Source organism: Pholis gunnellus (genome assembly GCF_910591455.1).
Source record: "Pholis gunnellus genome assembly, chromosome: 14".
Taxonomy (NCBI): domain Eukaryota; kingdom Metazoa; phylum Chordata; class Actinopteri; order Perciformes; family Pholidae; genus Pholis; species Pholis gunnellus.
Window position 1 is genome coordinate 18,349,171 of NC_136541.1, and position 26,075 is coordinate 18,375,245.

A 26,075-nucleotide genomic window follows, 5' to 3' on the forward strand; every position below is an offset into this window, starting at 1 on the left:
TGACTTGTGTATGTAGGTAAATCTACCAGAAAGCTCAAGCTACGAACACAAAAACTCTATACCTAAGAACGACCGGGATTATCTTGTAGCCATACATTTTAATGGTGAAAAATATGACATTTCCACTTTATCTTTTTGTGACATTGTAAAGATTAGTTTACCACCAAGAGGGGTTGATGTTGACTTGCTGTTAAAGCAACGTGAAGCTTTTTGGATCTTCGTTCTACAAACGTTGTTGTTGGGTACCATTTGTATCCCAAAGGGATTACACTAGTATTATATTATGTGCTCATTTAATGAAGGATTTTGTCTTTATTAGCTTCTTGATAACCAATATATATATATATATATATATATTTCTTCTTTAATACCATTTATTCTCCTTTCATTCATCTTGGTTTGGCAGCTTTTTTTCATTATGTCGATGTGCATTATAAGCTATTTTCAAGACACTCTTTCTACATGAAATGATGATTATGTTTTCATGCTGATATTATAGGCCTTTGGTGCCATGATGTGATATTTATGATTCTTGATTGACTGACTGATGTCATTGTGTAGTGTGACCTGACTGGTCTATGTGGGTCTACCAAACTATTTAAGACATGATCTCATATTGTTTTTCAAAGTAACCTGATGAAGGTCTATGTACCGAAACATTGACACTAAACATCTCTGAATGCAAGTGAAGAAGACAATGTGCAGGAGTTTTTTGTTCTGTATTGCAAACCCTAGGTATTCTCCTACGCACCTAACGACCTACTGGTGTGCAAAAGTTTGCTCTTTAAAAAAATTATCCAAACCGAAAGAAAACCCAGCCCACTGTTGCCAACTATTTTACAATTCAAGTAGCTAGCATCACTAGCTCCAAAAGTTGCTAAATCTAACTAGTGGCCAAGTCGGAAGTACTGACAGCCCGTTCCTTCAGACCTCCCTTCAAAATGAGCATTATTAACGTAAAACATATCATACTAAACCTAAACAACTTGAATATGAATGCAGGAGTCAGCCTGAAGGATCCAATCTGTGTTACAGTGTCGCTCTGGATCAGACTGGATAAAAAGAAAACTGCAAAATAAGATGGGTAAAAAGAAATTTGGAAAGGCTAACGCAAGAATGATGAGCTTCTGGAAGAAGCCAAACTCTCCGATGGTCCTCAGAATCTCTCCAAAATCCACCATTTTCACATTGCAGTGTGAAACTAGTTGAATTTATTTTAAAAGCTCAGGTTCAAATAAATGTTTAACCATCTGTAGACAGTAATTAAATGGACCAAATGGTTGATCTGTTAACACAAATACTGTGAAAACCAGAATTTAAGACATCATATATCAATTAAATATTGTCCTCAATCATTGAATTCCATCATGTGACTTTATTCAGCTACTAAAATCATTTGCATTTGTTGTCATTTTCCAATAAGCTATACATGTCAAAGAATCTCTTTTGTATGTTATCACAAATATTCCACTTCAAATGATGCATTTGATGTACACATTTCATAATATTTAAAAAATATATGTAATGATCTGTAAAAAAAGAAAAATGTACTTGCCAATTAAATGATTAAATTAATAGTAATCATTCAGTGACTTTTTGTTTTCACTTGAGCTGAACTCCAGATTATTGTCTTATAAACATTGACTCCTTGCTGGCAAATGTATAAGATACTTTAAAAGGTCTATTCATTTGGGCTGGAGATATTCCTCTGAAATCATTTCCATCACAAATGTGTATGCATTTTAACAAACAGACTTCAATTCTGATGCTTAGAAATTAAATCTGCGATGTGATGGGTTTAACCTCCTGTCTCCGAGAGCCCCCTTAGGAGGGGGCTAGGGGGGTACTACACATGTAGTACAAATCACTTCTGAGAACGAATTAAATGATATTTTATGATATTTCAAAAACCTACGTGACGAAGAAATTCTGATAAAATGGACCATGTAACCTATTTTAATCACTCAAAAACATAGATATACACAAAGTACTACAAGATACTACAAGTACTACCACAATTTCACCTATTTTTCACCAGGAGAAGGCGAGCTATGTTTTCCATTACCGATCCCAGCCGCGACCTATGGCACTTTCACAGACAAAGCGCATATCAAAGAGCACGAGGGCTCCACACTGAATCCAACAATATCTTCCAAATTCTTCTCCTTCAAACAATTAAAAAGTTACAATTATTCTCCCACAGATCAACACTCCTATGCCTAACAGCATGAAAATTGAAACGCTTCGTACATTTGTAGATGTTTTTCTGGAAGAACATCGCCCCAAAAAAAAAGTAATCCTTTCCTCCATGTGCAGTAGCTTTCTGTCCTCCGTTCTGTGAAAAAACTGAGTCTCTATGAGCTTGTATAAGGAATGGGTAGTCTCTTTCAGTTTTGGCCAATGGGTTTGACCCTTGGGGGCGCGCCACGGTTTTCGATTTTTTTATTGGCTTAAAATTCTGTCAATCAACTCAAAGAACGTATCACTACACTCCTCACTCTCTTCCGCGTTCAACGCCGTGTCACATGCGCAAATCGGCCAATCACAGACTGTGTGAGGTTCAATTGAAGTCTGTAAAACTGAAATTCAGACGAAAATTAGCCCTGTTTTACAGGATTATAGAGGGCCCAGGCTCTCGAAATGATGCCAAACTGCTGTATTAGATAGATTGAACACTATTAGTGATAAAAGAAGTGAAATATATAGTTATATAGTATATAAAAGTACAATAAAATAGCTATACGTGCTGCTTCCAAAATCAGAATTGACGTTGGCTGACCTCAGCTGACCTGTACACAGGCCTTGATTTATCAGGCATACTTCACTCTATCAAGCCAATTTTTTTTTACAGACCCCTAACCTGTTGTACTATGACTTGTGATGGTTAATTTGGGTTTATCTGCATCATTTCAAATCGAGAAAATTAATAAAAGTGCATTTTCTTCAGGTGAACCTGAACATTTTCAATTTGAGCTGTGTGTTATATTCATCCAGCATTTACCAGTAACATATACACTGATATGTACACATATGAACAAATCTCACAAGTGTTAGTGTTATAATGCCATTGAAATTATTCAAATAGACCTTGTAGTTAGAGAGATAACCCTCTTTGAGTATGGGTATGACATTTTCAAGCAGAGGCCTCAAAATAGGGCTAGGGTTCAAGAGGTTTTAACACATCTGGGAAAATAAGCATTAAGCATTAACATGGGATTTAAAAACGCTGCCCTCATTTCCTAAAGATTTATGAGCCTGAAAACGTTTCAAGGTTTACAGAGCCATGAGTTTTCAACCAACACCATGTAACATTTTTACTGAGGCAACATGTAGGGCTTTCAACAACAGCTACAGGTTTTAAAGGTTGTCAAACAACAGTATGAGTGTTGTAACCCTCTGATCCAGAAACTATTTTTAATTACGTAGCCAATCACGGACCGCCAGCTGCCATAAATATCCGGGTCAATATTAGGTCACTTCCTGTTTACCTTTGGTTCAGCCGGACGGCATCTGAGCAGCAGCGGCTACGTTCGGTGTCTTAACTAGACCATGTGGGTTTGCGCTAGTGATGGCGAGATGAAGCCTCATGAGGCATCGAACCACTTCAGCCAATTGGTTCGAGAAAGGGTTCATTACTCGAAGCTTCATGTGCACACGACACCACCTAGTGGCCAAAAGTATAATCACAGGCAGCTGTATCTGAACCACAATGTGATGCATTGAATTGTTGTGTCTGTTATGGCTGTTGGGAATGACTGAATTACAAAAATGTATGCCCAAATAATTTCTGTAAATAAATGATCACATATGTGCATAATAAAATATGTTTTGAATGTATCCTGTGTGTGAACATTTTCCCAAAATGGTAGTGTCGTATGGTAAGGCAGGTGGTGTAATAATGTTATTATGTCACTTTAGGGAAATGGCATGGGCTTAAGCAGGCAGGACAGTGAAAGTGCTTGTGGAACTAGGAAGAGAGGACTGAATATGCTTGTGGAACTTGGACAGTGATGTACAGGACAGGGGACATTTTATTCATTTTTATTCAGAAATAACAGTTTCTCAACAGTTTTTGGTTTTAAACGATTCCTTTTTTTGGACACAACCTCTCCGGCCTTTGAAAACACCCTTTCACAGGGTACAGAAGACGCTGGCGTGCACAAAAACGCAAGAGCTAGTCTATATAAATGTCGATAAAGAAATGTTTGCCTCTCCCAGTACACCAGAGGGTTTTCCAGCCGCCCAGCCTTGCCGGCGCAGTCACGTGGTACAGCCGGGTAGCGAGGCTTCGGACGTCATCATTTTTGGCTCCTCCCCTACATGAAGCAAGCCTCGATACGCGCTTCGAGGAAACGCCCCCTCCATTACTCGACACACGCTTCGAAGCGTCGGCACATCTCGTAACAACACTAGTTTGCGCACTAAATCTGCAGTCAGCGGTGAGTAGAACAAAGACTCAATTTAATCTCTAGCTGGCTTAACATTTAGCTAGCTTAGCGCTTAGCATAGCTGGGTTAATATTTGATTGTGGAGGTTTATTTATTTTAGCCCTGTAATTATTTTGGGTTTCTTTTTATTTAAGCAATTCATTACTGTGCAGTTGTTAAAACCTGTTAATAATTAAAGTGACTGATGTCTTAATATGATTTGCAACATGACAGATATTTGTATTTATCCTTTAAAAGTTCATGTTCATTTATCATTCCTTGTGGCCTTTTTAGGTCAGGTTTTTGTGACTGAGTTCTGGAGCACCTGTAAAGGTTTGGATGGCGAGCTACAAATGGAGATTCCTTTGGACCACAATTCCTTTTCCTTCCCACAAGAGGTGTGGTAGGAACAAACTAAACTGACTCGATGAACTATATGAGAAACTAACTGAACGGAGACTCTATGAACTATATGGAAAATGAACTGAATTGAACTTTCTGACCCGTTGTCTATTTTTTTGTATGTAATTAATTTTTGTTTGGAATATAATCACAATACAACTCTTAGTGAAACTTATCTGTGACTCAGTGGTGGTTCCTTTAGCGAGAATTGGGCTCTGTAGATGAGCCTAGAATCTATAACTGTTTACAACTGGTCCTTAAATTCCTTTTATCCCTTAAAAGAAGAAGCACATGTTACATACACCTCAAGGCAATATGGATATCAAAATATGTATTTATTCTAAAACTAAAGCCTGGAGATTTCTTTGTGTATTTACAAAGGAATTTCACACAAACATCTTATTGAAAGAGTTACTTTTACTTAAGGTAATATATGATGGTATGTTGGCGCAATTGAGGACATCACACTGATTAAGAAACTTTGTACAAAATACTAAAGGTAGTGCAATAAAGCAAACGGTGTAAAGTGAGGAGTAAATTCAATTAAGATTTATTTGACTAGCACCATCATACAAAAGCATTTCAGAGTGCTTTACATAAAAGCTAAAACAAAATTGTAAAAATGTAAATAAAGAGACATACATACATAAAAATACATTTTCACATATACAAAGCATATAATACAGTGTACTAATTTAGGGAAATGCTCGGAAGAAATCTCACCAGACTTGGAAAGTGCAGCACATGATATCACGAGATAACAATTTTTACCCATCTGTGCCACGGCCTCTTGTATATTATTGCTTCATTCTAGTTCACTCGAATCTTCCTAACATTACATGTAGTCAATTCCAGACAGTTGTCAGTTCAATTCAATTGGCTTTATTGGCATGACATTTGACATGACTAAAATAAACAACAACAAAACACACTCAACAAAAAAATACAGTGAATCACATTATTATATCATAGAATAAAATGGATAATGAAATAGGTCATTGAAAATGAGTAAATAGAAACAAAAGAGATGGTGGTGGTATAGCATAGCCTAGCACCGATCGAGCCGAGCTCCATTGAGAAAACTAGTACAAATCGGCATCATTACGTAGTTATTTTGGAGTCCCTTTTTGTCGGTTTATTGCCGTTAAATCACAGCCAAGTCAGTTTATTTTGTGTTCATACAGCTGTAGTAAACAGCAGACGTGTGGCTCGCTAGACACAGTGAGCTCGATGAACACCTCCGGTCTATGTTATGAACCCAGATATGACGGCGTTTAGTTTCCTGTGATATCTGGGACTTCCACAACACGTACTGAGCAGAAATAGAGGTTATTTTTCTACGGTTGATGGCAGACAGTTGAACAGCTTTCAGGCCGATAAGCCGTGCCCCCTCTCCAGCGCGAATCATGCAAATGAACACAAATAGTCCCCGGCGATACCGGCGGCGCGAATGACGCGATGAATGCGATTCGCGCCGCGTTCATCGTGTTTGGTGTGAACACACCTTCACAAGTGCATCCATGTTCAGTTTAAGTGAATGGGGACGATATTGTTGATTGTCAGTCTTCAACCAATCAGATCTTTAGTTTAACATTAATTGACGCGCCAGAGCGGCTAGCTGGCCTACAACTACGTCAGCATTACGTGCAAATCTGTTTGCAGCAGCAGCGCTGCAGTGAGATTCAGCATGTGCTGTGATTGGTCAGTGGGCGAGCACGTGACTATTGTGAAACGAAACTTACAGCAGAGGCTTAGTCGGAGTAGTGAGAATTGAAAGATATGAATGAAATTATGATATTTTTTGCATTTTGCTCGGTGTAGATTTTGTATTTTTTTTTACCTAGCTTTGTTTTTTAACACTCAATGACTGAAATTGGAGGAGAAACGGATTTGTGAGTTGGGATTTAACCATGGGATTAAACTCTTTGTCAACAAAGAAAGGAGGATGTGATCAGCATTTGGTAAGTCAACTGGTTTGTTTTTTTACATCTAATATCTGAATGGCCCTTGAGTGTGTAACAGAATGCATGTTACTGCCGTTGTTTTTCCGTTAAGCTAGTTAGCCTAGCCTCCCAGAACACTTGCGGAGCCTCAGCTGTTTTTGTTCCAGTTCAGAGGTCACACGGACCTGTCTCCTAGTGAGCGCAGAAAACATTATATTTCCTACAATTTAAGCTTCTGCATTTTCCAAATGCACTAGTATTATTCAAACGTATTGTTCAGTTTGTAAGCCTCGTACCGAACGGTTTAATACGAATACATGACGTTATATAGTTACAGCCCAAGAAATGAATAATAACCCTAGCTGTGGCGCCATCATGTGGTTGTAAGGTGGTATTTCAGCAGTGAAGGCCCAGGTATAAAATGCACGGCCCGCCACTGACTTCAATTCATATGGAGCTAAATCATTGTGCAAAGTTAGACATTACTGTGATGTTCCTGACCTTTTGAATGAGGAAATTCTCTCTAAATGGACCTCGTTGAATTTTAATTGAATACCGCTGAGTTAATGTGTTGCAGATGCTTTCAAATGGTGTGTGTGAAAAATATTTTAGCCTTATTTTCAGCTGCAACCCCGGCGGTGTGAAACGGATATGGGAAAAAAAATAATAAAGGTCTGTATAAATCCTCTCATCATATGTTCATGTCATGTATTCACTTATGTGTGTCAGCTTCTGGACCCGTGTGTTGCAGAGTGACATGTCGGAGTTGTGTCTTACAGTCAGAGACTGGGTGCCTTGTTACTTTGCTCTGGTTAATTTAATGTATGCTGTGGGTGATTATAAGTTATGGAAGGAAACCTTCTTACTGCTTAGAAGTATGTTTTTATATTTATTTTGTATTTGCTCCGTCCGTGTCACACTGCCGGGGTTGCAGCTGAAAGAATAAGAATACATCCAAGCAACACATTGACTTAACGGAATACACTGGTTGTTGGGGTTAAGCAAGCTAACCTGAGTATGTGTCACTAAGCGTAGCCAGGAAGGTAGCGTTCTGCATGTTATTTTGAGTGTAATTATTCTTTTGGAGTGTGGTGTTTTTCTTTTGGTTCTTTTATGCTTTGCCCGGCAGGCAAACGAGACACTCCCCAAACACACCTGAGGCAAATCAGATTGGACCGAGATTGATTAGCACGCTGCTGGGGCGTGGAGCGAGGAGGCAGAGAAAAGCAGGACCTTGAGTGGTGCGAGGGGAGAAACAACAGACAAGCACTCGGACACCCGGTGTGACAAACGTGGATGAGGCAGCCGGGAATTCAGAGGAGAAACAGCAAACTATCAGGTGGTGAGGACAGCAGACAAAGAACATCTGAAAGGATTGTCAGGCGATGAAAGTAATGGTCTCCCCAACCAGGAAGAGCAAACTGGATAGTTTGGTAATTGTAAAACGGACAGCCAATTTGTTATTATCATACATTGATTTTAATTACATCACAAGACAACCCCCCCCCCCCCCTTCCCCCAAAAAATAATAAAAGAACATTGGAAATATCATACTACACTGTGTCATAGAAAGATCATGCAGTCATAGTATAGTACACCAACATAGTTCCCATGGAAACAAATAATATAGAGTATTTTGAAAAAGTAATAGTATAGTATACCATTAAGCACTATGACTTTTTTCCAAAGAAATGTACATACTATACCACTGCTCTTTTACCATACCATACTGTTACTTATTTTGTATGACATTTTGGGATATACTATATAGATATATTTTTTTAAATCTTTTTTATGATCTTTTTTGACAGACTATGCTATTGACTTTTTTCAACATACTGCACTGTGATGTGCTATACTATGAATATATGGTTAATTTATATCATCCTACATTCATGTCAAAAGCAAATGGCAAGAGAACTTTGTGCGTACACCACTTTATAACTTCTACAGCTGCTTTTGGTCTGTTTATATGATGTGAAGTTATGACATGTGCAGTTTGAAGTAAATGCATTCTAGATTTGAAACACGTTTACATCTTGGTTGATTTTTGACTTGAACAACTGGCTGTGTTTGTGGAGGTCTTGTCTCTGAAAGTCAAAGGAGAGATGAGTGAAATCAGGGAGCAAATGATAAAATGTGAGAGATCAATTTGTCTCATGACATGTCATGATGGAACATGTTTGCGACAGTTACCTGTTGAACTCGGCCTCATCGACTGACTCGGGAAGCTCTTTTCTCCTGGTCTCAGGAAGCATGAAGCAGAGAGCTCCACTGAGGAGCGTTAAGCTGCTGAAGACTATGGTGGGTATGGCCCAGTGGTACATGGCCAAGATGTTGAGCAGTGGAGCCAGTAATCCACCTATTCTTCCTGATATGGCTCCTAAAGCTGTGGCTGTTTGTCTGAAAGGGGAAGGAAGAGTGGAAAAATAGAAGACATTTACACATTTGGATCAAATAGCAAAATGTTATTTATATAGCACGCTTACAAATAGAAAACAAAGTGCTTTGACAGAAAAAGCACGGCAGAAGCAGATACAGAGAAAGCATTATAACAAAGCCAGACAAAAGCAATACAAATACAACAGTTGTTGTATAACACAATTCATACAATCTTACCCAAAGCAAACTTAAATTCCCCAAGTTGTCTGCCTGCTAAGCAGCAGCTGAGTTTTGTTAGCGGTTACCCAAACCTACTGTCCAAAAAATAAAAGTGAGCTGGAGAGCAGTGGCTGAGAGGTTTGCAGCAGTGTGTGTACTGAACCTCTTAAACACGAGCACTATTTTTAGGCCTCTGCTCGAAAATTGCATGCCCATACTAAAGAGAGTGTAAATCTCTAACTACAAGGTCTATTTGAATAATTCTGATGTTATAATAATGGTAACACTTATGAGATTTGATCAGATGTGTAAATATCAGTGTATATGTTACTGGTTAAGAGTAAATGAAGATGGAACACAGCTTAAATTGAAAGGTTTCAGGTTTGCCTGATAGAAAAGCACTGAAATGCAGCTGAATGCCTATAAACTCTCCCAAATCAACATGTCAGTAGTCACAAAAAAATGTGGCTGTGATAAAGTGAAGCAGGACAAAGTTAGAGGTTTTAGTACAGAGAGGTCAGGCGGGGACAAGCAAAATTGTCATTTTGGAACCAGCTGTTTCACTGTAATTTTATATACTATATAACTATATATTTCATATATATGGCATCATTTTGAGAGACAGAATCCTCTCTAAGGCTGTAAACCACGGATCCATTCTCGTCTGACTGCAGTTTGTGTGTGTGTGTGAGGCTCTGCCAGCCTATGATTGGTCAATAAAAAAAAATGACACCTCTTTCGACGCGTCAGAGTCTCAGGAATGCGGTATTAGTAGCCTGGTGTTGATTGACAGAGTCTTCAGCCAGTAAAAATTGAGAAAACGGAGCGCACCCCGAGCGTAAAATTCCATTCGTCAAAAGTCTGACCCCTTCCCCCCGGGGTCCCACAAGTTAGGTTGACCCCCCTTTCACCAGGAAACAGATGAGAAACAAACAGGACATACGTAGCAACAGTGTTTAGCAGGCAAACGGGGAATCATGCCGGTCTTTTCATGATTCTTCGTAAAGGTGAGGTCCTGCTGTGATTTATTTTTGGATAAGCGGTTTGTTGTTCTGGCGTTTGTTTGCTCACAGCTCTGTACTGGTTTCACGGAGAGAAATTCTGAAGATATCTCTGGATTCTGTCGAATGCTCATGCTCTGCGATATATTGCTCGGCCGTGTAGCCGTTAGCTTTTTGTTGGAAAATGGAAGCGGAGTGCATAGCTCGCCGACTCGTGGCGACAAATACGTGATATTGTGGTACATCTTCTAGTTGCTTATATTAGTTGTGTATAATTGTGTTTGGAGTGTGTAAAAAGTGACTTACATGATAGTGTTGCCCAGATGTTGCTGTTTAATCTGGTATATAACATGTATACATGCATTATATTCGCTCTCGATATGTAAAAGATTTTGACGGTATATGCTACCCCCTCTGAGCCCGAGAGCCCCCACATTTGGGGGCGTCGTGCACTACTTAAGTTCTGTAAGCTGTTACCCAAACATACTGCAAACTGCTATCTCCCAACTGGGGTGCTTTTTTTTGCGAGAGGTCCTTGAGCATACAGCCATAACTAGGTACTCTATATATTAGTAAATTTGCTACAGCAGAATGCAGAGGGGCTCTACATAAAGACCTAAGGCCATTGGACACCTGTAGGTTAGGACAAACCATTTAGTACATCTTAAATGCTGTTTCACATGAAGCCTGTGAACACCTACCTAACAGATGTTGGAAACAGCTCCTGAACAAAAACATTACATATACTAACACCGGAGAGCAGGAAAAAACGTGCTGCAACAGCTAAGGACGTAATGGCAATGGCATATCCTAAAAAAAAGAAACGTACAAAAACAAAAGTTAAGAACAGACACACAGGACAAAAACATGAAGCTATCATTTTGTAAAGGGCCTACCTTGAGGAACAGCCAGGACAAGTATGCAAGAGAGTCCTCCTGTCAGAAGTGTTGCTACAAATAATTTTTTTCTGCCAAAAACCTCCAGCAGCCACATACACAGTATATGAGCTGGTATTTCAATAGCACCAAACAAGAACTGTGTCAGAAGGATGCTGAAGCCGAGGCCTCCCATATTGAAGTACAAGCAGAAGATGGAAAGGCTCAGTGAAAACCTGAGTTTAAAGACAGGAAGCGAATACATTAGTCTTGTCCTACATTATATAGCATTATTAACATCTTACTCTCAATCGCAGCATCAAATGACCTCCCAACTAACCACTTCGGCTATGTGAACATGACCAATGTGTGGCTTAATCAGTACATTTTCCATATTAAGCTACAGTTTGTCCCTGCTGTTCCTCAAATGGCCACTTGAGGCTGGCTCCAAAAGCAAAAAGTCAATCCACATAGACCCCCATGATAAACTGCCCACTTTATAGCAGAAATAAACAAGTTTACAGCCTGGTACAAAAAAACATGTTTGGTCCCTTCATATCATTTGACTATACGTAGAGTGATTTTATTTTTATTAAAGTTAAAACATTTTTTTATTAAAGATTAAAGTAGTGTATCTTTAAGATGTTCGTGGAGCTCATGGAAATTTCAACTCACCATGCCAATGTTATGATGAAGATATATTTAGTCAGTACAGGTGATCTGAAAATAACTTTAATGCCTCCTTTGTTCCCAACCTCTTTCACAGCAATCTGTAACAGAAAGTCTTTAGTAAAACTAAAATCTGTCATATTAATAGTTTAATACGATTGGTAATAGCATTAACAAATATGTTTAAGCAGCATAAATTATCACCCAACACTATGGATAATGGGGAAATAAGAAATGTGAGGGGTCAGTACATTGTTTAGAAGAGAGTCTGGAACAGTGCGTTTGTTGATGGCGGCCGCCTTGACGATCAGCTTTTTGGCCTCGTCTGTCCTTCCTCTGCTTAACAACCATCTGGCTGACTCTGGAATGAACCTCAAAGAAACAGAGAAAGTGACAGTTCAAATAGTCAATAGTTTACAAATGAAAATGTAAAAGGCAATAAAAAATAGTTAATGCACACCATATGTAGAAAATAACCATTGTAGCTTGAGATGCTGTGATTAGTTGAGCCAGTCTCCAGTCTCTGATGAAATAGATCATACCAGCGAGGACGCACTGTCCAACTGCACCAACTAGCTGAATCACACATGCTCCCCACGATCTTTTGGACGGCCCGATCCACTCAGTGGCTGCAATCATGAAGATATACAAGTTTTATAAGTTACCAGTTTTGACCGGGATTGTTTTAATTTTCAACAATCAAAACAAATGCTAGTATTGAAAGATGCTATAATGCCATACACAACTTTGATTAATCAATATTTGCAAAATTTCTAATATAATTTCTATCAATTTGGTATTATGCTAAGTGTCTTTAATACGTTTTATTGTCTAAAGTCCCTGATAGTTTGATTTGGAAAATAAAAATCAATATCACATGTAAAATGCTACCCGTACATAGTTCATACCCAGTATAATGCGGTTGATTCGATAGCCTCCCCCTGCAGCTCCCACCATGAACATGGATGCTAAGTATAAGTAGACATTGGGGCAGAGTGCTGTTGTTACAGTAAATATGGAAAATAGAACTGCTGTGATTTGAGTTGAACGTTTGCGACCAAATCTGCAACAGAAAAACAAGAACAAAATGATACAGTTTAGAATAAATGACCAGCTTCTCTTATGGTCAAAGCAGAGAATTAAAATAAACAACGGTGCTAATTGGCAGAAAGACTGCAATAATAATTTCTAATTTCTAATTTCATCTCGTCTACAAATTAACTAAATAGTTTATTTGCTGAACAATAGATATTTAATATGGACACATAAAGACTATGAATCAGCACTAGAAATGCCAAGTATGATGGAAGGCTAGTCGGAACAAAATATGACATTCAGTGCATCCCAGCAGTATATAACAATAATTCCTAATAATACAATGAATTAAATTAACATGACCTGGATAAGCAGTATAAAATGGATGGATGGATTAACCAATACAAATGATCCAAGCTAACTTAATTCAGGATTGTTAAGCGATACAAAAAGTTGGTAATAAACAAAAAGACTTTTCAAGACATGCCAATACCCTGCTAGTATTTAGTTTAGTGTTGGAAACTAATTGCATCTTCTTTCTAAATTGTAAAAATTAATATTTATGAATGGGAGCTGTGTGTGGGGTTGTATTTCATTTTTTTAAATGTTCACAGCATTGATCAAAAACATTTTTTTACTGCATGAAAAACACTTACGATTCAGCAAAAGGTCCAAATATGAAAGAACCAACAAGAATACCGGCCATGAACACTGCTTGTATCACTTCCACCAAGTTAGCTTTGTCACAAACTAGATCAAACTGCAAAGAAAGAAACATTTAATGAAGGAATTTCATGACGTTAATTTCTTCAGTTTCTACACTCAATACTTACATCAGTGATGATGGTGGCATCATACGTCGTGTTGTAGTAAACCCATCCATTCATGCACCCTGTGGTCTCATTGAGTCCGTACTTCTTGATGGCTCCGATGTCCCAGTTCACAGGGACAAACATCTGACACCTGCTGAAGGTCCCATTGTCCTCCCGGGGCAGAGTCAGGTCCAGCTGCTCATCTGTGGTCAGGTTGGAGTCAGCCTGAAGGATCCAGTCTGTGTTACAGTGTCGCTCTGGATCAGACTGGATAAAAAGAAAGCTTGCAAAAATAAACGACTGAATTAAACTTGGAAAGCAAAGTGCAATCAGAGTGAGCTTCTGGAATAACCCAAATTCTCCAATGCTCCTCAGGATCTCTCCAAAATCTGCCATGTTGATATCAGATATCTCACTTTGTGTAGGTTGAAAATGGCTGCACCATAGCTTTAACCAATATCCATTAATGTTTAACCTAAGTGAACTATATCATAGTGAACCGATGACTGATTATTTCATTCAACGGGTTATATGGTTATATGGTTATATTATGAAGGACATTGTTCCTTTTTATGTCTTTTTATTTTCACCTGAACTGAACTTCAGACTGTTATCGTAACATCTTTGACTTATCTGACATCTGAAATCATGACTCCTTGCTGGCAATTTATTTTAAGATGCCCACATTAAAAGACTGAAATCATTGCAATCACAAAGATACCATGAAATACTTTTCTTTGAAACAACAATTATAAAAGTCATCATAGCTTGAGTTACAAGGCTTTCAACAACAGCTTCACGTTATAAAGGTTATCAAAAAAGTAGCTGAATGGTTTTTTGATATGACGTGATAACTGACACCTTGCCGTATCAACCAAAGTATCAGTACAGCCCACATTTTATAGGTGCTTGAAAAGATGGACCTTTGAAGGTTAGATTATCACACACTAGTCTATTGCTATTGGTTATGGCGTGCATGTGAAGAGAAGATAAAGTCTGTGGCATAAAAATCACATGCTTTTAAAGTTAAGTAAGGACAACTGTATTAGCCTCAGTAGTGCAAAGCATCATATGCATGCACAAACAGGGTGGAAGTAATGGATTAGACTTTTATTTACTTGTACTTTTTTACAATATGTTTAAAAATCCATAATTTTACTTGAAAGGAAGTATTTTTAGATGTACCACCTGGGGGGAAAAGTCATATGACAAAATTTTACAACAGAGTGGCCTCGAGGCGCAGAGTGGACAGATTGACAGTCAATCTTAGATTTACAATCAATCAGAGGGGCAGCTTGAGGGAGCCTGGCACGTGACTGTTCTGCCCCAAAGAAGGAGACCTGTTATGCGGGAGTCAACAGAACCCCCATCAAATGTAAGTAAGCGGTAAGAAAGCCCATTGACACATTTACAAGAGCATTTCACCTTCAAGTCAAAGAAAACCAACCATGTTTACCCAAAAATGTTGAGATAGCAGCCTAAAATGCAGCATCCAATCTACACAAGCATATAGAGGTAAGTTAATTGGGAGGCTACGTTAGCTTTCCACTGTATTTATTGATTTGTTCTTACTGGTTTAAACCATTGTGATTGCAAATTTCGACTATGACTTATCGATCTATTTTTATTGTCTGACCACTCAGTATTTTAACCCTTTTTGATTTAGTAAGGTTAATCAATGTCAGACATGGTCAGTGAGGGTCCTCTCAGGTTGAGTTAGTGTGTGTGTGTGTGTGTGTGTGTGTGTGTGTGTGTGTGTGTGTGTGTGTGTGTGTGTGTGTGTCAGGGGCATGATGTTGTTAGCTTAGATAAGGAGCTGAATGGGGATGCAATCAGTGGACCATTCAGTGGTTAACCATTCAATGGTTGACCAATGAGTGGTCTGATTCACGGCATTATATGATCAAATTAAAATATAGTGAAATGACCACTTACATTGTAAAAGTTCATAGTATTGTGAGTGAGTATTTCATCTGGTTCTCAGGGTTACTAGGATCTAGATTATGTGTGTTATTGCATATGGGTCGAAAGGAATTGGAAAGTTTGACCACTTTGAAAGAATGGCTGCCACGGCCACCAGGAGTGAGTTTGTGACATTCCAAAATCCAATTTGTGTTCCCAATATATCTATCAACGCATCCGCCAAATTTGGTGCTGATACCTAAAAGTATCCAACTGCGATTTTAACCAATACCTAAACGTACCCAGTCTGTGATGTCATAGCAGGTGTTTACATCTGAAGCATAAGGATAGTGTTTGTATGGAGGATACAACTTGTTAAAGGCAAGGTTACATGCATCCTCAGTGTTTAGAAGTTCCATTTGGAACAACTATACCTTTATCATATAATGGGGATATGACAATGCGAAGGACCTACTGCCTAAACTGTTTCGAGTCACTTTTTTTCACATCTAAACGTATTCAGTCCAACACTAAATGCTGTGGATGTGAGTAACTGTGCGGTGAATATGTTTATCCTTTATTTCAGACTGATGGCCATCAAGGGTACTACAGCATAAGATGAAGAAGATGAAGATGAAGAAGAGTCAAGCAGATGAAGAAGAGTCAAGCATTCTATCAAGACACATTTAGCCTCCTACACAAAGATGGTGGGGGCTTGAACAACAACTCCTTCCTCATCGACCTAGTCGCCACAACAAATTCTGCCCAGGCTAAAGGGAAGAAGAATGATCAGAATGATGGCAGAGCCATGTGGAACATAACCGGTCAACAATGGCTGCAGAAATTATAGAAGACAAATACAACATCCACCTCGCTAATAGCTGCGGCAATTCTTCTGCCAAAGCAAGACAGAAAAAACTGATGTCATTGAAGCAGAGATTTACACATTTCATGAATATTATACTTGGTGTGCATTTTATATGACTCTTTAAATCATAATATGCAATTTGCTCATAGAAATGAGCCATTCCAAATGCCTGCCTTGCCTACAAGCAAGTATTTTATCCCTGGGATCATATTTACAAGCTAGGTTGTTCAGCTGTGGCTACGGTGAATGAAAGCAATTGAGGCAGCAGACAGGACAATGTTAACAATACTATAAGCTTGTAATATAAAAACCTTCATAAGGGTTTTATTGAAGTGCAATGTGTACTTAGTCACTGCACTCTATTTATCCCTCGAAAATAGGTCCTGATCCCCAGGTTGGTAAAAAGTGATGGACAGTAACAGTAAGTGATGAGGAATGAATTGTTTGAAGCAAATGCATTCAGCAGGTTTAATGAATAAACCATAAGACACATGTCTACAGCTTGGTTGATTCTTGATCAGGGCTTTCTGTTCTTGTGGAGGTATCATTTCTGAAAGACACAGGACAGAAACAGATGCACAATTTAGGGTTATCCTCGATGGAATAAGGAAATGTAAGAGATATCAACTTGTCTAATTATAATAATGATGGAACCTATTTGTTCAAGTCACCTGTTGTTCTCGGCCTCATCGGCTGACTCTGGAAGCTCTTTTCTCCTGGTCTCAGGAAGCAGGAAGCAGAGAGCTCCACTGACCAGAGTAAAGCTGCTGAAGACTGTGGTGGGTATGGCCCAGTGGTACACAGCCAAGATGTTAAGCAGGGGAGCCAGTAATCCACCTATTCTTCCTGACATGGTTCCTAAAGCTGTGGCTGTTTGTCTGAAAGGGGTCATTATAACAGTTAAAACATCCCCATATTGATCAAATAGCACATGTGCTAACTCTGAGTTGGTTTAACAGTTGGTTTCAACAGACAGAGAAAATATATTATAAATATATATTTTAAATGTATGAACCTTTCACTACTTATTACTTAATTTGTCAAGACACTGGACACCAGAGTAGGCTAATAAAGTAATTTTCATCCTGGTCTATAAAGTTTGAACAAAAAGTGACGAGCCTAAATATAAACTTTGAACACCTACCTGACAGATGTTGGAAACAACTCCTGCATAAAGACAATACATATAGAACCAGCCCAGATCAGGAAAAAACGAGCTGCGACAGCTAAAGATGTAACAGCAATGGCATGTCCTGAAAACATAAAAAAGAGATTAAACCTGACAAACAAGACATAGACATGAAATTGTCAATTTGCTGACCAAATCAAATGGTTTACCTTGAGGAACAGCAAGGATTAAAATGCAAAAGAGTCCCCCGGTCAGAAGTGTTGATATGAGTGATATTCATCTCCCAAAAAACTTCCAACAGCCACATAGAGAGTAAATTAGCTGGTATTTCAATCGCACCGAACAAGAACTGTATCAAGAAGATGTTTAGGCCGAGGTTTCCCATACTCAAGTACAGGCAGTAAAAGGCAAGGTTCATTGAAAACCTTAAAAAACAGAAGATGCCCTGCAAACTTTACTGTACTTTGAGATTAATGCTAGCATGGCATGCTAACGTAAGAACTCTTAACTTGCTAAAATACTATGTCACCATACACAGTGGAGGCATGTAACTGTTAACATGTCGAAAAAATACATAATAAATACCAGCATGTCTCAACATCCATTAGTTGGTCAATTGTGTGTTAACATGCTAGAGTTAGCATGTTAGCATTCAGCTCCAGTTAAAACTCAAGTACAGATTAGAGTGGTACAATTTGAGTCCAGCTGCTGCTGTTAGCATGTTAGCATTCAGCTTGGATTGGTAAAAGTCCATGTGTTTAGCTCCACTCGTTCTCAACACACATTGGACTGTTTGAGTTTTATTCAGTGATGAATGGCAACCAGCAAGATTATTCTCAGTGTTTTTAGCAGTCTTAAGGTGCGTTCACACCAAAAGCGTTTCACGCGTCGCGAATCGCGCCAAACGCGCCAAACGCAACGCCGGCATCGCCGGGGACTATTTGTGTTCATTCGCGTCCATCGCGTCCAACGCGCTGGACGCGCCAAAAAGGGGGCGTGGCTTATCGGCCTGAAAGCTGTTCAACTGTCCGCCATCAACCGTAGAAAAATAGCCTCTATTTCTGCTCAGTACGTGTTGTGGAAGTCCCAGATATCACGGGGAACTAAACGCCGTCATGTCTGGTTCATAACATAGTCCGGAGGAGCTCCGTGGATTTCATCGAGCTCACTGTGTCTAGCGAGCCACACGTCGGCTGTTTACTACAGCTGTATGAACACACTATAAACTGACTTGGCTGTGATTTAACGGCAATAAACCGACAAAAAGGGACTCCGAAATAACTACGTAATGATGCCGATTTGTACTTGTTTTATCAATGAAGCTCGGATCGATCGGTGCTAGGCTATGCTAACATTACGATAACGTCATATAGACGTAAATACGGCAGCGTCTATTCATTGTTTGTACCATATGGTTTACACACAAACATGTCTACACATAGTTTGGTCCGGTCTCTACTGATATGAGGTATCGTAGAGCTCTGGGTGAACATAGCGGCTACAGCATTTATTTTCTGATTTAGCAACGGCAGGACTTCACTGATGACGGAGAGAGCAACTCAACGCTGATTGGCTATCGCGCTGGAGCGTCACGCGATTTTTTCGCAGAAGTTCAAATATTTCAACTTCAGCGTTTGGGGCGTTTCGGCGTTTCGGCGTTTCGGAGTTTTGACACGTCAAACGCGCCGCGCCAAACGCGCCAAACGCCCCAAACGCGTCTGTACATAGACTTTGTATGTAATCGCGCCGCGTCAAACGCGTGAAACGCTTTTGGTGTGAACACGGCTTTAGGCTACATCCACACTAATACATTTTCGTTTTAAAACAAACGATCTCCGTCCACACAAGCGTTTCAGCTTTGTTTTCTAAATGAAAACTGGACAGCAATTCATGTTTTGTTCCTTTATAGTTTGTGTGTGGACTTCACAATAGTTGTGCAGAACAAAATAAGCATTAATAGGAAAGTCCTCAGTTTTGTGTCCATCGTCCTCCCTAAAGCCGCTAACCGTGACTTCAGACGTCCGCTGTAGCGCTGGTCACGCCGCTCACTAATCGCTCCAATAACAGCTGCTTCCTCTGCAAAAAGGCAGACTTTAACTGGACAACAGCTGCTAGTAAAGACAACGTCAGCAACACCTGTAATCAGTTGAATTAAGCTGGTAGTCGATCGATAATCAATGTTGTTTGTGAGCTTCCGGGAAAGCGTCACGTGATAGGGGCGTGACGAATCAGGGAAGGACACATTGTGACTGGTAAGAACCAATCAAGTAGCCGAACACGGGTGTGGGCGTCATCGTTTCCAAATGTATCTGTTTTCGACAGTCCAGACTACAGACGGGTGGACATGTTGTGTGCAGGCTTGTTTGATTCACTTTGGTTCTTCAGGGTGCTCTTATTTCTGTGGGATAAATGAATACACAGGTTAAGTTGGATTGCTTTTTGTTACATGTTTTCATTAATGTATTTCGGTCAAAATAAATATAAATACAACATCTAATTAAAATGCAGTTGTTATATTGCAGATTTCGCTAACAAGGACAGGTGTTTGATGTGCAGAGTCCTGGCCTGCGGCTTGCTTTACCTGTTGCCCTCGGCCTCATCAGTTGAATCAGGAAGCTCTTTTCTCCTGGTCTCCGGGAGCACATAGCTGAGAGCTCCACTGATCAGTGTCAGGCTGCTGAAAACTATGGTGGGTATGGACCAGTGGTACATGGCCAACATGTTGAGCAACGGGGCCAGCAAGCCACCAGCTCTGCTTGCAGTGGAGCCCAAACCAGAGGCTGTTTGTCTGAAACAGAGACATACAGAGCTCAGACGTGCACCGCTTTTTAATTTAAAGTATTCCATCGTGGTCTTAGCAAGTTTTTTTTCATTTTAACTCAGTGAAAATGTATCGTACTAAACTTGATAAAATCTCATAAAGCTTCCTAAATAAGTTTTTGAAGTGCATTACAAATAATACAATTGTACAATGGTGGTTTTATTGCCTTTAATCTGTGCATTTCTCTTGGATAGAAGCATTCAACCTGACCAATTTGACTGCAACAGTTAGCACTTTAAAAAAAAACACGTCAGTGAATACTGAAACTAGTGTCCCATAAGAGAAAATGGTTCTTGACAGCTGCTGGGCACACCCACATATCATCATAATGTTCACCTCCCTCAACTAAAAACAGGTCAAAAAGAGTAATCGAGTAATCGAGTATTGTAATTTTGTACAATGCATCATACTACAGTGAGATGGCTTACCGAAAAGATGTGGGAAACAGCTCCTGAATATACACGTTGCATACGGATCCTGCCCAGTTTATGAAAAAACGTCCTGAGATTGCCACGGTGGTAACAGCAACAGCATTATCTTGAACAGAATAACACAGTGTCGGACACAAAAACTACTGTCGAACAAGCGGCCATAATGGCGACTCTGTGAGGTTGTTCATAGAATGAGGCAATCAATCCAACATTGTTGAGATTTTACTCTGAATAGAAAATGTCAACCTGCTGGCAGAGCTATAGAGGAAAAGTTAGGGGATCATTAACATTGGTATCATGAACATCTGTACTAATTTTGATTGCAACCCAAGTGGACCCAGGTGGTGCACTGACTAACAGCCAGAGAAACACTACCTGAAGGGTGTTACCTTGGGGAACAGCTAGGATTAAGGTGCACAAGAATCCCCCAACCAGAAGAGTTGACATCAGTGACACTTTTCTCCCCACTGCCTCCAACAGCCAGATGCAAAGTACATGAGCTGGTAGTTCAGTCACACCAAACAGAAGCTGCGTCAGGAAGATGTTCAAGCCAAAATTTCCCACATTGAATGAAAGGCAGTAGTAGGTAACATTCAATGAGAACCTGAAGGTTTACAAAAACAAAACAAGTGTTAAACAGTTTGAAATATGAATTGTGAAATGTGTTATTACTTGAGCAATCTCAATGCATCATTTATAGGCTCAGTAGAGTTGTTATGGGTATCATGAAATGCAACTTACCATGCCAATGCTATGGTTAAGAAATACTTCCTAAGCACAGATGATTGGATAAGTATTATTACGCCTCTCTTTTTCTCAGTTTCTTTCTTAACAATCTGTAATGCACAAGGGGTGGACACAAGATCACGCTAACGTTTGCTTGTGTCAGCAAACCGTGTCATCCAACAGCCTTGCAAAGCGTACTTTTGTTCACACTGTGTCAGAGAGGTGATAAACTCTCTTATATTGTTAACTCTTCGTGTAAGTCGTTGTGTTATTTCATCCTGAACAGTTTACTGCAAATCAGCACAGACCAATTCACTGTAGTGTTTACAAGACTTTATAATCAATAGAACTTTTTCCTCAAAAGTTACAAAGGCGTGAAGTCAAGATCTTTCTGACACTGTTCAGAGAGATACTGTTTGTTGAATTGTAGACACTTTGTCATGGAATAGTAATTTCACCATAATGTGTTTGCTATTACCAGTATATAAAATATTCCATTTTATTAATACAGTGGCATAAAAAATATTATTTTAGTGTAGGATCAGTACCGTTTCCATCAGAGACTCTGGAACAGTGCGTTTGTTGATGGCTGCCACTTTGGTAATCAGCTGTTTAGCCTCTTCTGTCCTTCCTCTCTCCAACAACCACCTGGCTGACTCTGGAATAAACCTGTCAGAAACCAGGACAGTGACACATATCAGTAGTCTGTAATTCACCTTTAAAACAAACAAGGTTAATAAAAAAGAATAATGTGCACACCATATGTAACTCGCAACAACTGCAAACAGAGATGCTGTGATTAGTTGAGCCAGTCTCCAGTCTCTGATGAAATAGATCAGACCAGCGAGGGCGGCCTGTCCAACTGCACCCAATTGCTGAGTCACACACGCTCCCCACGATCTTTTGGACGGCCCGATCCACTCAGTGGCTAAACAGCAAATCAGTGGCAGTTACATTGGAGTTCATTGCGCTAACATCAACACGCCTGCCAATAATTATGGAGCCCCAAAACTGACATGTGGTAAATGGATATTAGACAAGTTTTACAAAAAAATAACTGAATACATCAATAATAATGCAATACATTCAAAACAGCGCTGCCAGGATCCTGATGAGAGTCCGGAGGTATGAGCACATAACACCCATTCTACACTCACTACACTGGCTCCCTGTCTCATTCCGGATTGACTACAAAGTCCTACTACTCACACATAAATGCATAAATGGACATGCACCTCCCTACCTACAAGAACTCATCACTCCCCAAACCTCCACCCGCACCCTCAGATCATCAAACAGCTCGCTCCTCCGGGTCCCCAACACCAAGCTCCACACCATGGGCGACCGGGCCTTTGGCTCGGCAGCGCCGCGCCTGTGGAACAGTCTCCCTGACCACCTAAGGGCAACAAAGACACTGGACTCTTTTAAGACTGGCCTAAAAACCTTTTTATTCAGGAAGGCGTTTCTGACCTTGTGCTAAATCACGGTCAGCTATTTCTTTTGTGTTTCTGTTCTTTCACTGTTCTCTATTGTGCTTTTGTTTATTATTTTTTGTTATTATAATATGTTTTTACTATGTTTTAACTATGTTTTTAACTATGTACTGGCTCTGTGGCACTCTGAGATTCTCTGAATGAAAAGTGCGCTACAAATAAAATGCATTATTATTATTATTATAAATAACAATCTACATAATTAAAATGGAGCGTAAAGAGAAATAGAATTGCTAGTTGATCAAAATCCATTAGTCGATTAAAAGACGTGGTCATTAATGAAGACAATTAGACATGCACTTGAAGATAAAAGAAAGATTTCTGTGAACTTCTAAGTAGCTAGCTAACTTTGTTAGCGTTATTTTGATGACAAAAATGCATTAGCTACTGCTACGATGCTACAGCAGTATGCAGCTCAGTAGAGGATTAACAGTATCTCCTCTGGCTGTAGTAGTTGTATGGTGAACGGTAGCTTCAGCTAGGCAGGTAGCTGAAAATGCTGTTGCCTTTTAAAGCTTCATACTTTTTTTTTTTTTTTACATGCACTGTCTAACAATGTTATTATTCATGTATTCAGTTACACTTTTGAAATGTTTAACGAGCTATGACTACATTTTGTCAGTTTTGAGACTCCATAAAGAATCCCTTTGTTGTCAGTAAACTATCTTTTACTGCGGTTATACTGGGATGAAAACAATGGTGAGTTTATTTGCATTATAAATTAAGAGTTAAATGCTTGGTTTAACAAAAACTGACCCAAAAATAGTTTTTTCAAATGATGGAGTGACCTATACCTCACCCAATATGACGCAGTTCAGTCGAAAACCTCCGTAGCCAATTCCTGCCACGAACTGGGATGCCAAGTATAAATAGAAGTTGGGACATAATCCAGTTGTTAGAGTAAATATCAGCAACACAATGAGTGAAATCTGAGCTGCCCATTTACGACCGAACCTGGAAAAGACAAAAACCTAGTTTCAGCATATGTGGTATAAAAACTCTTTTGTTAAACAGAGTCAACAATACATATTCTGGACAATGTCTAGTACACTTACGATTCAGCAAAAGGTCCAAATAAGAGACAACCAAGAAGAATGCCAGCCATCAACACTGCTTGTGCCACTTCCAACAAATTAGCCTGGTCACAAACTAGATCAAACTGTGGAAAAAGCAAATGCAATGATTTAAAAATGATAATTTCATTAGGATTATTTAATATGTATATTATAAATGACTATGAGACAGACCTATGACTTACATCAGTGACTATGGTGGCCTCATAGAGCGTGTTGGAGTACACCCATCCTTTCCTGCACCCTGTGGTCTCATTGAGTCCGTACTCTCTGATGGCTCCGATGTCCCAGTCCACAGGGACAAACATCTGACACCTGCTGAAGGTCCCATCCTCCTCCCGGGGCAGAGTCAGGTTCAGCTGCTCATCTGTGGTCAGGTTGGAGTCAGCCTGAAGGATCCAGTCTGTGTTACAGTGTCGCTCTGGATCAGACTGGATAAAAAATACACTGGCAAAGAGAAAAGGCAGAATAACATTTGGGAAGCAAAGAGCAAAAAGAGTGATCTTCTGAAATAATCCAAACTCTCCTATACTCATGAGAATCTCTCCGAAATCGGCCATTTTCCGGGAGGCGGTTGTCAGTTAGGAGATGTTGCTGCACGATGACCTTTAAACAATACCCATTAATGTTTAAACCCTGGACTTTGTTTCCGGAAGGATGAGACAGCATTTATCTGAGGCCAAGATTTTATGTTAGGGTGTCTTAACTCAGTATAATCTGCTATATTTCCAGGAGAGCTGCTAATAAAAACCCAATGCCACTGTGCTTGTCTGAAGATTTCTTTGCAGACAGTGTACTATAACTTTGCTTATCTCTCACAGAAAGTGACTTTTACAACATGCTGACTCGTCAAACCTCTCCGACAGCACTCTTACATGAAAGATAAACCTGTTACATAATGTGGAGTCATCACAACATTGGCGACAAACCGCTAAATTGAATCAAATAGAGAGCATAATTTTCTAACAGTAAGAGACAATGAAGCCCCGAAGCAGAATTGATAGAACGCTTATGAAGAAGTGCTCAAAAGAAACCAAAATATCAAAAAGTAACGACAGTCAATGAATGACCTCCGCAGCCCTCTGTGCGTTTAATAAGTTATTGTAAGATCTGCTAATTGGATCAAGAACCAAGTCGTCATTTTACCTGTGTGTAGTTTCCAAAAGGTACAATGTACTCTGCTTGATGCGTATTAAACGCTCTGCTTGCAGCTGCAGTATTGTGTTCTTACTGCCCATGCAGCTTCTGTCACAGCTCTCTATACGAGTGGTTCCCGACCTGTCGGTCAAATTAATATTATCACCATGGGAAATAAGAAAAAAACATAATCCAGCAACACAAAGTTTGGTTTTCTATTTTATTTATTATATCTCTATGTTAAATACAATACAGTTATCTCTAGGCCTTTCAAAACATTCAGATGAAACCGTCTGAGGAGAAAAAATTACATTTCAGGTGAACTTCTCACATTCACACACCCTGTGTTAAAGGGTCAAAAGTCGATTTTGCTGTGTAAAAAAAACCACTGCTCTGATGAGATATGACGTAGCTGTAGCTTTACACACAGCTATTCTACTGGAAAAACATACAGCATATTGCATGCTGGTGTAGTCGGGCACACTCAACTGCATGTTGTATAATTTTTTGCTTTTGCTGATTTGCATGATCTGGGTTCCTCATTCCTTCTTGCTAAGCTATTTTTCTTAACAACAGCCGTTAAGCTGGCCACTTCTAGAACAGTAAAGCAGTAACAGACAGAAATGACAGCAATAAAGACACACGATTGACTCAGACACTGCACACGAGCTAACACACTGGGTGACTCGGCAAAACATTGACGGCAAAGTCGGGTCCAAATAAAAATATT

General features: G+C 39.5%; 2 protein-coding genes and 2 long non-coding RNA genes across 5 annotated transcripts; 1 reads left to right on the plus strand and 3 right to left on the minus strand.

Moving 5' to 3' along the window:
• Positions 1-8,317: 8,317 nt before the first annotated feature.
• Positions 8,318-14,168, minus strand: LOC306706575 (solute carrier family 22 member 13-like). 2 transcript variants are annotated; one of them, XM_079173709.1, is made up of 10 exons: positions 13,787-14,168; positions 13,610-13,713; positions 12,827-12,981; positions 12,461-12,547; positions 12,170-12,279; positions 11,925-12,019; positions 11,271-11,485; positions 11,076-11,184; positions 8,969-9,175; positions 8,318-8,862 (listed from the first exon to the last, which is right to left on the minus strand). In XM_079173709.1, exons 1-10 carry the CDS (start codon positions 14,159-14,161, stop codon positions 8,805-8,807), a joined length of 1,515 nt encoding a protein of 504 aa, XP_079029835.1. In that variant the 5' UTR covers positions 14,162-14,168; the 3' UTR covers positions 8,318-8,804. The 2 variants fall into 2 exon arrangements, with proteins under 2 accessions (XP_079029835.1, XP_079029834.1); XM_079173708.1 differs by having other exon boundaries at positions 12,170-12,290; positions 12,379-12,547.
• Positions 14,169-14,813: 645 nt separating this feature from the next.
• Positions 14,814-17,033, plus strand: LOC306706777. The gene is made up of 2 exons (XR_013767394.1): positions 14,814-15,140; positions 16,254-17,033. It is a non-coding gene; the product is annotated as an uncharacterized lncRNA (long non-coding RNA).
• Positions 17,002-18,050, minus strand: LOC306706776. Its single transcript, XR_013767393.1, has 3 exons — positions 17,680-18,050; positions 17,207-17,413; positions 17,002-17,085 (listed from the first exon to the last, which is right to left on the minus strand). It is a non-coding gene; the product is annotated as an uncharacterized lncRNA (long non-coding RNA).
• Positions 18,051-19,550: 1,500 nt separating this feature from the next.
• Positions 19,551-24,768, minus strand: LOC306706775 (solute carrier family 22 member 13-like; the record flags this gene model as incomplete). The annotated part of the gene is made up of 10 exons (XM_079173984.1): positions 19,551-20,062; positions 20,246-20,452; positions 20,914-21,022; positions 21,306-21,520; positions 21,658-21,752; positions 22,191-22,311; positions 22,402-22,570; positions 23,935-24,089; positions 24,191-24,294; positions 24,394-24,768. 10 exons carry the CDS (start codon positions 24,766-24,768, stop codon positions 19,993-19,995), a joined length of 1,620 nt encoding a protein of 539 aa, XP_079030110.1. The 3' UTR covers positions 19,551-19,992.
• Positions 24,769-26,075: the final 1,307 nt, after the last annotated feature.